This window comes from Madurella fahalii (assembly GCF_045866475.1).
Source record: "Madurella fahalii IFM 68171 DNA, scaffold_4, whole genome shotgun sequence".
NCBI classification, from domain to species: Eukaryota; Fungi; Ascomycota; class Sordariomycetes; order Sordariales; genus Madurella; species Madurella fahalii.
In genome coordinates, this window is record NW_027263974.1 from 3,189,313 (window position 1) to 3,203,914 (window position 14,602).

The 14,602-nt window shown below is 52.2% G+C and overlaps 4 protein-coding genes and 1 non-coding gene across 5 annotated transcripts; 2 read left to right on the top strand and 3 right to left on the bottom strand.

Annotated features, from left to right (window-relative positions):
- Positions 1-556: 556 nt before the first annotated feature.
- On the top strand, positions 557-655 carry MFIFM68171_t110. Its single transcript is given in 2 exon segments — positions 557-593; positions 612-655. It is a non-coding gene; the product is annotated as a tRNA-Ser (tRNA).
- Positions 656-1,473: 818 nt separating this feature from the next.
- On the bottom strand, positions 1,474-2,407 carry MFIFM68171_07925 (lysozyme; the record flags this gene model as incomplete). Its single annotated transcript, XM_071063345.1, has 3 exons — positions 1,474-1,773; positions 1,829-1,959; positions 2,029-2,407. 3 exons carry the CDS (start codon positions 2,405-2,407, stop codon positions 1,474-1,476), a joined length of 810 nt encoding a protein of 269 aa, XP_070919446.1.
- Positions 2,408-4,311: 1,904 nt separating this feature from the next.
- Positions 4,312-5,040, top strand: MFIFM68171_07926 (Peptidase C51 domain-containing protein; the record flags this gene model as incomplete). Its single annotated transcript, XM_071063346.1, has 1 exon — positions 4,312-5,040. The coding sequence occupies one exon, from the start codon at positions 4,312-4,314 to the stop codon at positions 5,038-5,040; it is 729 nt and encodes a 242-aa protein (XP_070919447.1).
- Positions 5,041-5,603: 563 nt separating this feature from the next.
- Positions 5,604-6,536, bottom strand: MFIFM68171_07927 (FacC-like extracellular signaling protein; the record flags this gene model as incomplete). The annotated part of the gene is made up of 1 exon (XM_071063347.1): positions 5,604-6,536. One exon carries the CDS (start codon positions 6,534-6,536, stop codon positions 5,604-5,606), a length of 933 nt encoding a protein of 310 aa, XP_070919448.1.
- Positions 6,537-12,028: 5,492 nt separating this feature from the next.
- MFIFM68171_07928 (uncharacterized protein) lies at positions 12,029-13,371 on the bottom strand (the record flags this gene model as incomplete). Its single annotated transcript, XM_071063348.1, has 4 exons — positions 12,029-12,709; positions 12,755-12,898; positions 12,962-13,189; positions 13,252-13,371. The coding sequence occupies 4 exons, from the start codon at positions 13,369-13,371 to the stop codon at positions 12,029-12,031; spliced, it is 1,173 nt and encodes a 390-aa protein (XP_070919449.1).
- Between the last annotated feature and the right edge of the window lie 1,231 nt (positions 13,372-14,602).

Consider the following 14,602-nt stretch of genomic DNA (forward strand, 5'->3'; position numbering starts at 1 on the left):
CGACCTCATCTCTTACATCCTCTGCATAACAGGCTCATGAAATACTTCCTCTTAAAATAGCGCCAGTCAATAAGCCCAAGATGTCCTTTGCGGCGTGCTCGATGGCCTCTTCCATGGACGCTTGGCCGGGTTTAAACAGCCGCCAGAGGACTGGGCGTTTACGCATGATCACTCTCACAGTGCCTTTGTGGATCTTCAGTCCATCGCTTGGATATATTTGGTTAAATGAAAGCACTCTCGATTATGAGATTTAGCAAGAAAACCGTTACCGCTCCGAAAGAAAACTAGCTCGAGGTATCGCAGTGAGAATACCAAAGACACCACCACTCGAACATATTAGAAGCACCAGAGCGCTAGTGCTGTATCTATGTTGAGCTCTCGATGTAGGCACAGGGGATAGAGTGCATGAAGGACGACCTAGTTCTGTATATCCATCAGCCAGATTGATTGCTTCTCAACGGAGGGATTTCGAGACAGGAGGGGTTGGCGCGGGACAACCTGGTGTCGTTAGAGGTTCCATACTTGGGGCCTGTGAACAACACATCTTTCCACATGAGTCACTTTGGCGGAGTGGTTAACGCGCTGCCCTGCTAATGAATAGTTAGCAAGTCAGGCAGTTCCTTCGGGAGCGTAAGTTCGAATCCTACAGGTGACGAGTTATTTTGTTCCTGTCATGCCCACCTTTTTGTGGGTTGCGAAAAGTCCGAGAACGTTGGGACGTTGGTGGCATTTACGACATGGTATACGACACAGGCCGAAATCGATGCGTCGTAGGAGGCTCTGCCGTGTCTCGTCCCGCCGATGTGGACCAGGGGCCACATCTCGGTGATATTTCCAGTTGGAGAGGTCTTGGTTCAATGCGGTGATGTTGGTGAAGTAAAACGGAGAGGCAAGACTGGATTAAGGTCGGCCAATGCGACTGGGTCAAGCGGCGCATAGGAGCAGTCTCCGGTACCGACCCGTCTGACTATGGGGACTTCAACGGTCTGATCTGTCACGCAGGGCGCTACAAGGCGATCGATTCTCGCAATTCTGGAATTTGTTAAATCACGCCGCTTGGAGAGATTCAAATACTGCGACGGCGCGTCCATGTTTGGAGCCAATAAGCTACTTATGTACCTACCGTAATCTATCCACCCTGATTCCGGTTTCGACCTGGCCGGGATGGACGGGTCCTAGCGGCCCAAAACTGGGTGCCATAGAATTCGCGGTGCCACTCCGTGACTTTGGCTCACGAAGCCATGAATCCCCCTGGCGATTTACGGGGCGGTGGAATGGTGCTACCGGCGGATAATATGCACAGTTCAAGGGGTCAGTGAGCATGTCTGGGTTCCTTAATTAATGAATTAAGCATCAACCAACACCCCTATATTACCCTCTAAGCAGTCTATTGGAATACCTATTTACAAGGAATGAAGTGAAAAAGAACCCAAAGGAATAAAACTGGAGAGAATGTCCCCCAGACTGTGTAGTTCATTTGGTGCACTTGGCCGGGAGGGCCTTGGCGCTGGTCGCCTTCTTGGCTAGGGCAATCTCGGCCTTGCGGCGGCGGACAAGGCCGGGTAGAACCTTGCCGTTGCCGTGCACCCACTTGGGAAGCTCCTGGGAGAGGACTGTGTTGGGGTTCTCGCCCTTGTTGAGCCGCTTGATGAGCGTCGAACTCCCGGCGGCGCCGCAGCCGACGTTGAAGGACCAGCTGACGAGGGCACCGTACTGGTTCAGGTTGAGCTTCATCTTGCTGCCGGCCAGGGAGGTGATGCACTTCTCGAAGCGCTGGTTGTTGTTAGTCTGCGGTCAAATCCTGAATTCACGGTTGTGCATTACGGACCTTCATATCGTCGGCGAGCAGCTTCTTGCCATTGGCCTTGGACAGGGGAATCTTGTACTTGACTTCGGAGCAGCCCTTGTTCTTACAGAGGTGCCCGTAACCGACCGTGGGGTGGCCAGTAGCGTCCGTGTCTGGCACAGTTGATTAATTTACTCCTCTCGCAACCAGGAGGGAAGGAAATTAAAAGGGGCTCTACTTACAGACGTTTGCGCGGAAGCCCTCAAACTCGGCAATCAAATCGACGGTGGCCTGGTTGGACTTGGGAGCGGTACATTTGGAAGAGCCACCGCCGCCACCACCACCACTGCATTTCTTAGTCACGTAGCCGTTGGTGCCCGTCTTGACGTAGTAGTCGGCCACGTAGCACCCATCTTGGGTCTTGTCCCAGATGTTGTTGCCGTTCACACTCGTGCCGGCAGTTTGGCACGAGATCTTGACATCTGCGCCCTTCTTATACGTCTTCTTGACGGCGTAGCTGGTGCCCGGTCCGGAGCGGCAGTTGATGGTAGAGCCTGTGATGGGATAGGCAAGCGCAGGCACAAGGGCCGTGGCGAGAACGATAAGAGCAGTGAGCTGCATGATAATGTGTTGGAGGGCTGTGACTGGGTCTTGGTGGCAAGTGCGTGATGGTAAGCGTGAGAATGCTGCTGTGATACCGCCGCGAAGCACAACCTTTATACAGGCATCTTTCGCTGGTTTCTATTGTTGTCTTTTGGATTGGATCCAAGCAAGCTTCCTAGTCTCCCAATGTAAACAACACTCATTCGCTAAGACGGGATGTATGGCATGCCCGTCTTATGACGATTGGTGCCAGCGCTTTGATGCAATTTCCGACCCATTTGCCAAACCATCTGATTCTCCACGATCTATTTTGGCCGTCATAATTAGGTTGAGTAAGGTAGTCTTTCATCCGTCATCTGTCATGCCCAATGGCCATGGGTAGCTTGCGATCTGCGGCACGGGGCGGAGCCCCAGCGGCGCTTCAGTGGCGTCCTAAGGGGTCATATTGTCCCGATCCCGCCTGATTCCATATCCGGCGTCGGTCAAGTAATTGCAAACCGTTCGGGACCCTGCATTGCGAGACTACCTTAACCTCGGGACGTAACGGTGGCGCACGCACTCCCCTTGCAGATACAACAGTAGGACTGGATCTGTCGCCGGATCGAGATCCGACACGGGCCATTTCCGGGTTGCTTCAACATACCATGCCTAGTATCTGCGGCCCATAACAAACTCCACGTGCGAGCCAGTCGGAATCTAACTGGGGGGGCATCATGAAAAATGGGCAGGTGGCAGCACAACTGATTGAATTCATGCCCGCCCTAATTACCGAGCTTCCTAACGCAGACGACCCCATGAGATTTCTACTCTTGGTGGCTATTCCTAGGCAGGTAGGTAAGGTACCTACCGAATCAGTAGCTGCTTTCCCAAAGGCCAGCTTGTTGTAGCGGGCCAAGTCCTCCTCTAGGTTTGATGTGGCTCTACTGGGAGGCCCCCATAGTGCGTGATGCTGGTGTGGAGTACGAGAATTAGTACTCAGAGAGCTGGCTAGTTGAAAAGTGAAGCCGCATTGCCAAGCGGAAATGCATTTGCTACAACATGGCGATGGTGGAGCGGGGTCCCCGCAAAAGGTGCTAATAATAGTAGGGTACGGATAGATCAGCGTGCTGCCCATTCGCGGCGCGGGATCCATATTCACTTGAGGCTTGCGCGAAACTCGATTCTTTCTGGAGTCCGCGGCCGCCCGAGTCGATCACCATGTTTTCGCCGAACCGGCTCAACAATGTCGTGAATGGGCAGCCTCGAGAGAATTGGGCCGGAGAATGTTACATCTGCCAGTGCTTGGTACCTAATTACAGTACCTTGCAACATTAACATGCCCGTTGGTAAGGGAGCATCCATTTTAAGCCTTACTCGTCGATTCAGCCGGTTTACTCCAGCCAATGCCACGCTAAGCTCACCCAGCACAAACAATAGAACCTCGCTCAGCCCACGCTTACGGTAAACCTCGTCCCCATTACGTTCAAGTTACACCGACCCGGTAGGCGACTAAGCCCTACCCGGCCTCACCCAAAATGAGAGATTTGACGAACTTCATCCATTACGATTGCGGCGAAACTGGTTAGAGTGCGCCGCTTTGCTGTAAAAAAAAAAGTCCCTGACGTGGGTCTAGACAGTTCACAACCTCGGCTGTCCTCGTAGAACGATGTAACTCTGCGGCCTCCATCTTATGGAAAGTCGCCCGAGATTGGGCCAAGCCGTCCTGCGGCGGCGCCGTCGTCGCGCCGAACGGAGTTGTGATGTGACCCCTTTCCAACTGTAGTAGAGAAGCAAATCAAGTACATAAAGAGTGCCCAGCTCGAGTCGTTCTCCGTCGAGTTTTGAAATGCATTATCACCCACCCATCCTCTCTGCCACGCCAGCCTCATCTTCTTCTCCTCTACTTTGACCCTACCACTGCAACCCACCGGACAACAGCCATAATGAAGTTCGCTATCGTCGCGGCCCTCCTCCAAGCGGTGACCTTCTCGGTCACCAATGCCTACCCGGTCACGGGCGACACACTCAACTGCCGGTCTGGCCCCGGCACCAGCTACGCCGTCAAGAGGACGTACAAGAAGGGCGCCGACGTGAAGATCAGCTGCCAGACTTCGGGCACGAGCGTCAACGGCAACAACATCTGGGACAAGACCCAGCACGGGTGCTACGTGGCCGACTACTACGTCAAGACGGGCACCAACGGCTACGTGACCAAGAAGTGCTCCTCTTCCGGCGGCGGCGGCGGCGGCGGATCCGGGGGCGGCAGCAGCAAGAAGATCCCGGGCCCCATGAAGAACGACTACCCGTATAAGGGCAAGTGCGGGCCGGCCGACAAGTGGAATTACTTCAAGTGCCAGTGCACCAGCTTCGTGGCGTGGCGCATCAACGAGCGGCTGGGCGTCAAGTTTCACAACCAGTACAAGGGCGTCAACTGGGGCAACGCCAACAGCTGGGACGAGGCGGCGCGCAGGACCGGCGTCCGCGTCGACAACAAGCCCGTGCCGGGCTGCATCGCCCAGTCCAACGCCGGCAGGGCCGGGCACGTCGCCTGGGTCGCCGCCGTGGGCAAGGACACCGTCACCATCGAGGAGTATAACTGGAACGTGAGGGAGGGATACGGGAAGCGGACTGTTCCCAAGAAGAACTTTAACTATATCCACATAAAAGTATGAGCCGTTGGTTGTGCGTGGAATCGGGTGTGGCTTTTGTTTTCCTTTGGCGGAATGGGAGTAAAGTGGCGGTGGGCGCCGAGTGGCTAATCCGGCTTGCATTTCGTGTATATATATACAACTTCGGGACGCTTTTGTGGTTTTCCTACGTTTTGTTAGACAGACTTAGACGGATTGAGTAATCAGATCATTTTTCTGGACTTTGATCTTGACGGATGCACTTGGTTGGTGTGCACAGTACTAGTAGTAAGAACCTTACTACTAACTTAAGTTCGCAGGAGGTTTGCGATTGTTCTCCTTCCCATACCCCTGGGACGACATAGAGTGGACGCGGCGAAGCGGACGCGGCGAGACTTGACATCCTAAACCACGCGCAATTTCAGGCGGAAACAATGGGCTTTGACAAGACACCAAGCTCCGAAGATCCGCTAGCTTAGGAGACCGCAGCACGTAATAACAACGTAGGCAGCCTTTGGTCTAAATATGGTTTCTTATTGTTTGTCTATTAGAGGGACACTAACGCCCCAGATGCTGCTATATACGGTATAACCAACTCTAGTAACCTCTCAAGCCACCGTTGCGTTCTTGTAAAACAGATTCGACCTCCGATCGCCCGCCTTGCCCGACGCGAATCCCAGGAACAGCCGCACCTGGCCTCCGGCCGTCTTGTAGATGGCCAACCCTTCGGCCTCGCGGAACGAGAGCGTCGATCCAGCCTTCGTGATCAGCGGTCCCTGAACGACCTTGCCCGTGTTCATGTCGACGCTCGCGAGCTGCGAGTTCACCTTGCCGCCGCTGGTGTCGTACGAGTCCCCCCACAACAGGTACAGGTACCGCCCGTAGGCCGTGTACCCTTGGAAGTTCTTGGCCTGCGTCTTGGGCAGCGGCTGTTTGAAGTTGGCCAGCGGGGCCGAGAAGTTGCCCTTGGTAGCCGCGGCGAGGTCGTACACGGCGATGTACTTGCCCTTGCCGCTGAGGTTGTAGCGCACCACGAGCCGGTTGTTGACCGTGTCCACAGAGCACGTGTGCTCCGTCGCCGTCGCGACTGGTGTGAATTTTTGGAGGCTGCTCGAGGTGTTGGAGAGCGTCTTGCCGTTCGTAAACTTGAAGCGCGCCAGCCGCTTGCCGTAGCCCTTGCTGTTGGCGTCGACTTCCGTCCACAGGTAAGTCGCCGAGCCCGAGGCCTGCGCACCAAAGGCCACGCCGTGGCCAAACCCCTTGAGGTGCATGTAGCCGACCTGCTTGCCCGAGAAGTCGAGCTGCGTGATGCACAGGTCGCCCGAGGCCGCGTCTGCTCCGTTACGGCGTTGGGCGACGAACAGGCGGCGGTTCACATTGTCGAAAGCGAAGCTCTGCTGAACCGTATCATCGTGCAGCGTCTTGTGGCGAAAGAGATCGTAAGAGGGCTTGGAGAGATCGAACCGGCGCGAGTCTGGCACCACGGCTGCCGCCAATGATGCAATCACAGCCACGAAGACAGATGCGCTAAGTCGTACCATCTTGGTTGTCTGTGCCCAAACAACGTGAAGGTAAAACGGATGGAGGAGAGAGCGGCGATGTTCATTGTCACCGAGACCGCATGTTTTGTCGTTTAAGTAACATTGATGGCTAAAGATAGATTCACATGGCAGTAAGCTATTTTACTTGTTGCGCCGCCCCGAGGGAGCTACCCCAATCAGGCAGGTTGGGACGTTGGGATTGGCGCAGCCAATGTTACCTCCGGCTGATCCTACTGCTAAGGAGCGCATACAATTTTTTTTGGAGCCTGCCTTTTCGGACTGTAGTGTCGTGTCCTAGGATACTGTAGCCCACCCAACTTGAATACTGTCGGCACATACCACCTTTTTTTCCTATCCCGCCACCATACATCGTATCTTTCTTTTCTATCCTACCTACCACAACGTCGACAAGAGCTTTGAAGTCGCCTTAATCTCATACACAATAGAGCGAATTTAATCGCCCAGTAAGTATACGCTTTCGCGCGCTCTTCTAGTGCTAATTTGCGGTAGAAATAGCTACGCGCGAGCGGCCCGCTAGCCCCTTTGATGTGGATAACCTCGAATTCGATGTCGCGAGTAACGACGAGCTCAGTTCAGGGCACCCAGCGTTCTAAGGCGACAGGATTACTGCCATCTAAACGCCAGCACACATCACGATGGGAGGGCATCGACCTAGCGTAGGAAGACTTGAACGACAACGCCAGTCAACGAGGATCGCAACGAATAGGGTATAGAAGAGGGCGTAGAAGCAGGGGAGGTCTGGGCGCAGGTACCCAGGAAGATAACAACAACGACAACAACAACGACAACAACAACGACAACAACAACGACAACAACAACGAGAGTATCGTCAGTCAAGCAGCGCTATAACAATTGCGATAAGGGCGTAGAAGAGGATGTAGAAGCAGGGAGGCGCTTAGTCAGATAGACAGTTAAACAGACAGGTAGATAGACAACTGGGCCGTCGAACTGTAGGACAACAGCACTTATTTAGGCCTTGTAAGATATCAACGAATTGAGGCGAATTGAGTACTTTAACAACGTCAAGTGCAATTGCAGTATTTCGTGGGCTTTTTGCGCTGAAATAGGCGTCTTGCGTCCATTGTCGTGTCCATTTGGCCGTGTCAGGGTTGGGGTTATATATGGAAGATGCCGGTGTACGTGCTACTTATGTGGGGCTACAGTATCCTGGGACACTACACTACAGTCCGAAAAGGCAGGCTCTTCTTTTTTTTTCATTTCCTCGCCGTCCCCTGGTCGTCCCCCCATCGTCCGATACGGGTATCACCGTATCATTGAGCGTACGTAAGTCAACGTACTCACCTGCCGAACACCCCACTTATCGGACAGTCCCCAACTTATAACGAGATTTTTACCTACATACTTCAGTTTACCATAACACAATCAATTCCAAACCAAATTGTACCAAAATTTACCTACTTCTTCGTCAATTACCGATAATGGCCTATACTGAACAGGATATTCAGGAAGCCTTTGTTTACCTTAAAAATGGCTGGTCTTTCTGCAAAGTTGTAAAGGGGTTGTTCTGGGAACACGTTGAGGGAGATGGATCACGATGTCTTAATACCGAAAAGACCTGGACCAGCGGGCGATATCTTGATGAACAGCCTCCTATCAATTACACAGAGACTGATCCTTACGGATCAGAAGTCGCCCGCGTGAGAGGGTTTCCCACGGGGTTCTTATCTACCCTAGTACAGTGACATCATCCACCGTCATTCGGCCGGTTCTCCCGGTCTTGCCCAATAGCTCTCATTACAAAAGTCCAGGCCCACCTCGGAATTCCACTCTACTTTATACGATAGAATTCAAGGTCGGGCAACCAAGATAGAGGTATTCGAAGCCCACAAAATCCTATCTATATCGCAGGAGGCTCAATTAACTGAATAGGCCTTAACCTAAGAGGCCCTAGGCCTCCCCCGACCCACACGCAGTTACAGGAATTTACTGGCCGAATTCTAGGCCACGACACCAAGTCTTCAGCAGTCAGGAGATCCTGGATTCGGCGGTTCCTACGTAGGAACCTAGTCTTAAGGGCCAAAAGAACTAGACAGATAGATTTAGCCCAGCTTAATGGAGCTACTAAGCTAGTAATTAAAGAGTGGTTTAAATTCCTGATAGTCCCTACTATCTAGGACATTTTTTCCGAGAACTGATAGAATCTTGACGAAGCGGGGATAATAGAAGGTCAGGGAGATAACGACTTGGTTATTGGAAGCCGCTTTTGTAAGTCAGTTCAGAAAAAGACTAGGGTAAATGTACTTAGATGTCTTTTGTTGAAGCTATCTCGGTAACCGGGGTATCACTTCCTTCGGCTGTTATTTTCAAGGGCAAGAGTATTCAATAACAGTAGTTTCCTATCGATAAGGCCGAATTCGATAACTAGCTCTTCACTACTACCGACAAAGGTTAGATTATCGATGCTGTGGTACTGGAATAGCTACAACGGGTCTTCATCCCGGAGACCCGGTCCTGGGACTCTTCTTCAAAGCAGCTACTTATCCTAGATGGCTACAGCTCCCATACAACAACTGACTTTATATGGGAGTGCTTCAGCAACAATATCCACCTACTTTTCCTACCTACATATACCTCTCACGTCTTCTAACCTGTTGCGTGGGAAAATCAAAGAGATCAAATTCGTTGTTCTTTATCTTGTACTGTCAAAGAGTGCAGGAGCCTAGTAATATATGACAGGAATAGGTCAGTGCCCAGAGAAAGTTCCAGAATCCTAGGATCACATAACCTCTGGGATCCTGGCCGTCTAGCCCATCTGGGCTCCCACCACGTAACAAGTGCCCGGGACTGAGTTGAAAAAACAATGCCCTCATTGTACCTCCCAACCATCAGAACCCATCGTACCCATCATCGTATCCATCGGGTCCATCGTCATACCCATCATCGTATCCATCAGGTCCATCGTATCCATCCCATCCAGCGTCGTATCCATCAGATCCATCCCACACAACGGCATCATACCTATCGTGATGCTCGTCCCTGTCATCTTCGACAGGGGCGTCATATTCGGTCCGGGTATTGTCGGGGCGGTCAGGAAAGTCAGGGCCGTCGTCAGGGTAGTCGAGAGAGTCAGGGCCGTCAGGGTCGTCAAGGTAGTCGGAGCCGTCAAAGTCGTCAGGGCCGTCAGGGCCGTTGTCAGAGTAGTCAGGACAGTCAGAGCCGTCGTCAGAGTAGTCAGGACAGTCGGAGCCGTCATTAGGGTAATCAGGGCAGTCAATGCCATCAGGGTCTTCAAGATAGTCAGGGCCGTTAAAGCCATTAGGGCTGTCAGAGCCGTTAAGTAGTTAAGGCTGAACTATAATATCGTATAAGAATTCTGTTCAACTTGTTCATCATCCAGGTTGATATCAAGACCACAAGTTCCTGGTGTTCCTTTAAACCCTGGATCTTAGCTCAGAAGTCTGACAGGCTCTCCGTCGGTTGTTGTTGCTGACGTTGTCGTTGATGACGTTATTGTTGTTGTTGTTGTTGTTGTTGTTGTTGACGACGTTGTTGGGCCGGGCGGTGAGTTTGAAAGATGTGCCCGATCAGGGGGCGTCTCTTGTCGAAGGTCTGGCTGCAGTGGTTGCAGGTGTGTAACTGGGCTGCTGCATCTGACTGCAGGGCCGTCGAAGTCGGTCGCTGGGCTGGCCGGGCAGGCCGGGCGGGTGAGGTTGACTGAGCTGTCGGATCAGATCGCTGGGGCGGGTAGGCAGGCGAGGCCGAAGTCAAATCTGACTGGGACGGCCGAGCGGGTAAGGCCAATTGAACTTGACTGCGTTCTGGGGGTTCCATTGAAGAAAAAGGGAACAAAGGGAAAACAAAAAAGATGGAATCTGGGAGCCGGGCCGGGCGACGACAGGTCTAGCGAAAGGGTCGTCGATTGGATGGGAAAATCGCGTATATTCACGCGTGGAATTGAGTCATCGTGTATATTCACACGGGAGATTGGTCGTCAGGTTCGATATCAGCCGTCATGCTGACCCTGGTAGTGGGCACCACTTGTTACGGGGTTTCCGTCGTGGTCCCGTAACTGGTGACCTCAGAGACGTCAGCCTTGACGCTGAGGTAGGCACTTCATGAACACTGGCATGATCTATGACAGAGTAAGATATGATGATGGTTGATTGAGTGAAGGTCCTCTGGGGACAAATCTGAGGGGTCTTTATAGACGTAAGCGGTGACCCCTGGGCCGTCATCCCTGACGGGATGTGGGCCCAGACACTGCTGTGCAGTGCTAGCCTCCACCACGTAACATAACCCCTTGATTTGGCTATCTTCAGCCCCTTAAAGAGGGCCTATCGAAAGAAGCTCAATAACTTAGTGGCCTGGACAGATTCTACAGTCGTAGGTAAAAGGAATTTATTGATCTGCTTGGCGGCTGCCCGGAAGGAGGCACTGACGGCGCAGAATATCAAGGCGGGTTAATTAGAAAGCGGCCGGTTTGTAGCCAGTATTGAAATGGTGCAGAAACACACATCTACACCCACATACCCACCAAAACAAGTGAAAGGGCAAAGACGGCCAAATGTCAGGCAGACAAGATGGACAAGACAGGCCAGGCAACACCACCACAAGTCGGGTCCCTGCAGCCTAAACAAGGTCAAAGCAACATGTGCAGATAGAGCTCCCTCTGGTCAGAGGGAGATCACTTTGCACGCAAAGAAAGCTCGTCAATTGAGCCTGCAACAAGTGTGAAGAGAGTGCTGAATTGATTGTTCTGTCTAAAGAGCAACGGCCAGGACGACCCTACATATGGTGCGAAAGAAAAAATGGGCCCACGGCAAGTTCCAGCCCCCGGGGCACCATCCTAGCAACTGTGTCCCTCTGATCCGAGGGACCCTGCCCTCTAGGGACTGTTTTCCCCAACTCAGTATCAGTAGCCAAGCCACTAATGAGCCCGTTGTTGTTAGATAATTCGAACAAGACTACTGGACCCTAAGAAACGGACCTCCCTATAAGGCCAGGACCCAGGGCAACGGATCAACTAGACTGGCGGGTCAATAGGCTTGTTATTCCGACTCCCAGGAAGGGGTCCGACTTACAGTCCTATCTTACCACAATGAGTACCGAAGAACCATGCCCAACAGTTCGTCGGTATCTGCTCTACAAGGTCGAAAAAGCATTCCACGGCAAGGACTTTGAATTAGCTAAACTAAAGTACGAAAATGAGGCTCTGAAAGCCCAAATTGAGAATATCCGGCCTGTCAAAAGGAAGAGGGTTGAAATTGACCCGAATACCAAGTTCGCTACAATCGACCAAGTCCATCAAGCCCAAATCGAGGCCGGGCGTATTGAAGATAGCCTAGATGAAGAGAGCGGGTTAGAAAGTAGTAGTAATAATGGTAGTTCAGTAGTTTCCTGTATATTAGTCCAGGTAAAAAGAAGGTAATAGATGGGGTGTGGTTTTTGGGGTGGGTCTTACAGACTGTCCGGTAAGTAGGGTGTCCGGCAGGTGGGTACATTGACTTAGTTCACTTGCGGAAAAGACGCGCCGCCCAGACGCCAGCAAGACGTCCCAGACGTTGGGCAGGTCCAGCCGGCTGGACACGAGGCATGGTTGGTAGGAATAGAAACTTGATTGTAGACACTCGATTTGGCCGAGAAAACGTCGAGAAGGACCGCTTGCCGCGGCCGGGGTGACGGTTGATGGGAGTCGCCGTGGAGGTGGTAGCTGCGGTCGCGCGGCCATCGGGAGGTTCGCGACGAAGTTGATTGCGTGCGATTGAGAACAAGCGGATCTCAGCCAGGATCTCTGAGTACGGAATCTCAATGTTGGGATGCGTGGCGTCGTTGAAGTTACGGACCAGGTTCTGTGGCAGCCGCGTCGGATCCTTCACGATGTCGGAAAGATAGTGCTTGATTTTGCCGTCTGGCGTAGATAGCTTCTCGTCCTGGACGCGATGAATGCGCGTTTTGCCGTCCATGAATGTCTCAAGTACATGGACAGTGACGAATGACTTCTCGCCGATACGACGCATCCGGTCCTCTCCGAAATCCTCCTTTGCGAGCCCACGGAGGCCTACGGACACAACTGTTCGGACATCGGAAAGAGTCATGAGGTTCGTAGCTGTGTTCTTCGAATCCGCCACGATGAACGCCAAAGTTGGGACTGTGCAGTCGTCAGGGCCGAAGCCGATGAGAAGGTCGACCTCCTAGTTGTTGCTCTGCAAGGGCAGCAGCCACTTATGCACACCCACGTCATTCTCAGGAACATGACCATGAACCCGAAACTGATTGAGACTCTTGTCGAAGCTGTAAAAGATGTGCCTAAAAAGCAACGTGCGGACGCTCAGGGAATCCTGAGCTATGATGCGCAAATAGCCTGTATTGGAGTTGAAGCTCTGCCACACGAACAGGGTTGTCAGCTATAAACAAGGCTCTTAGGGGAGCAGACAGATACGTACAAAAAAAAGCTGTTGGCCAATTAATTTTCCGAGAGCCTTGAGTTTGGGGGAGTCGCGCGTTATGTGATGATGATCGCGGCAGTCGACGATGAAGTGGTGGAACACAAATTCAGCCGAGTTGTCGTTGATGGTGGATTCAGAAACGAACAAATGGTGGAGGGCTGCGAGGATCTTATCAAGCCGCTCCGGCTTGTCAACGTCGCTGCTGGCCTTTGGCGGCAGGCCATCCTGTGCACACTTCCTTCTCAGAACCTGGACATTGCGAAAGCAGGAAAGTCAAAAGGACTTACCGTGATAGGCTTGCCAACGTCGCTGCTGGCCCTCGCCGGTGGGTCATTCTGCGCACACTTCTTTCTTCTCAGGACATTTGCGACCGCAGGAAAGTCAAGGGGACCTACCGTGATAGACATGTTTCCAGACTTAGCTAGCTTTGCGAAACGGTGCCTGCTTTGGGAGATGGTGGCTGCGTTGCGGAGTCGTGCAGGATGCAAAATGTGGAAGGAAACGGAAAGACGCAAAGGAGAACAAAGAGCTTTAAGCGCAAACCGAAGCGCCCCGTGCGCGAGCCTTCTTTCCTTAGCACTTCACCGATCATAAGTTACACTTCACCAATCATACTACTAATGTTAGACGCTAAAAAAGTGTTCACATGCCGCCAGGAACAATGGGACATCGAATAATTACAGCTGCAACCCAGCTGACTAGCCCGGCAGGTCAAGAGAGACCCGTGACATTGGACGGCGAGTCGATGATTAAATGGTGAAGAAACACACATCTAATTACACCCATATACCCATATACCTATCAGGACAAGCAAGAGGGCAAAGCCGCAAAAAGGTAGCCAAATACCAGACAGACAAGATAGGTGAGACGGGCTAGGCAACACCACAACAAATTAGGTCCCTGTGGCTTAAAATAAGGTTGAAACAAGATATAGATAGAGCTCCCTCTAGTAAATGCCCATTCTCGTTAACTCTGACTCGGAGATCACGGCCTCGCCTGCCGGCCATATCGCCATCGCTCCTCGATTACTTTTCAAGAACCAGGCTCGCTTAATTACAGTCAGGGTCAAAAAGTAGAGTCACATTCCCCACCCACCCAAACGCAGTCGCGTCCCACAACGCGCCTCCCAATCCTACCCTCCTACTCCAAACAACCATAACTTTGTCAATTCTAGGCCAAAATGCGTGCCTTTGGTAGTGAATTAAACCCTAATGTCCGTTCTATAAGGGGGAAAAGGAAGTTCCTTACTCCGGAAGAACGGGCTTCAATTGTTACGGCTCGAATAGCTGGAGTCCCTCGGAAGATTGTAGCCGAGAATTTTGACTGCAGTTTAATTAGCCTATGTCTCCCGTACAGTATAGCGCTTCTACAACCGTAGCACCGTTGAAACTGCACTTCACTCGGGCCGTCCAAAGAAGCTTAGCCCCTATACTATCCGATATATAGTTCGGATGGTAAAAAGGAACTCCTATATAAGTTAGGCTACCTTAGTTAGTTCCTGCCCTGTAGGCGTAATGAAGAACACCCTACGTAAGATCCTCGGTAGATATTGAATTGGGGAAAACCGTTCCCAGACGGTGGGGTCCCTCTGATCAGAGGGACACAGTTGCTAGGATGGTGCCCCGGGGGCTGGAACTT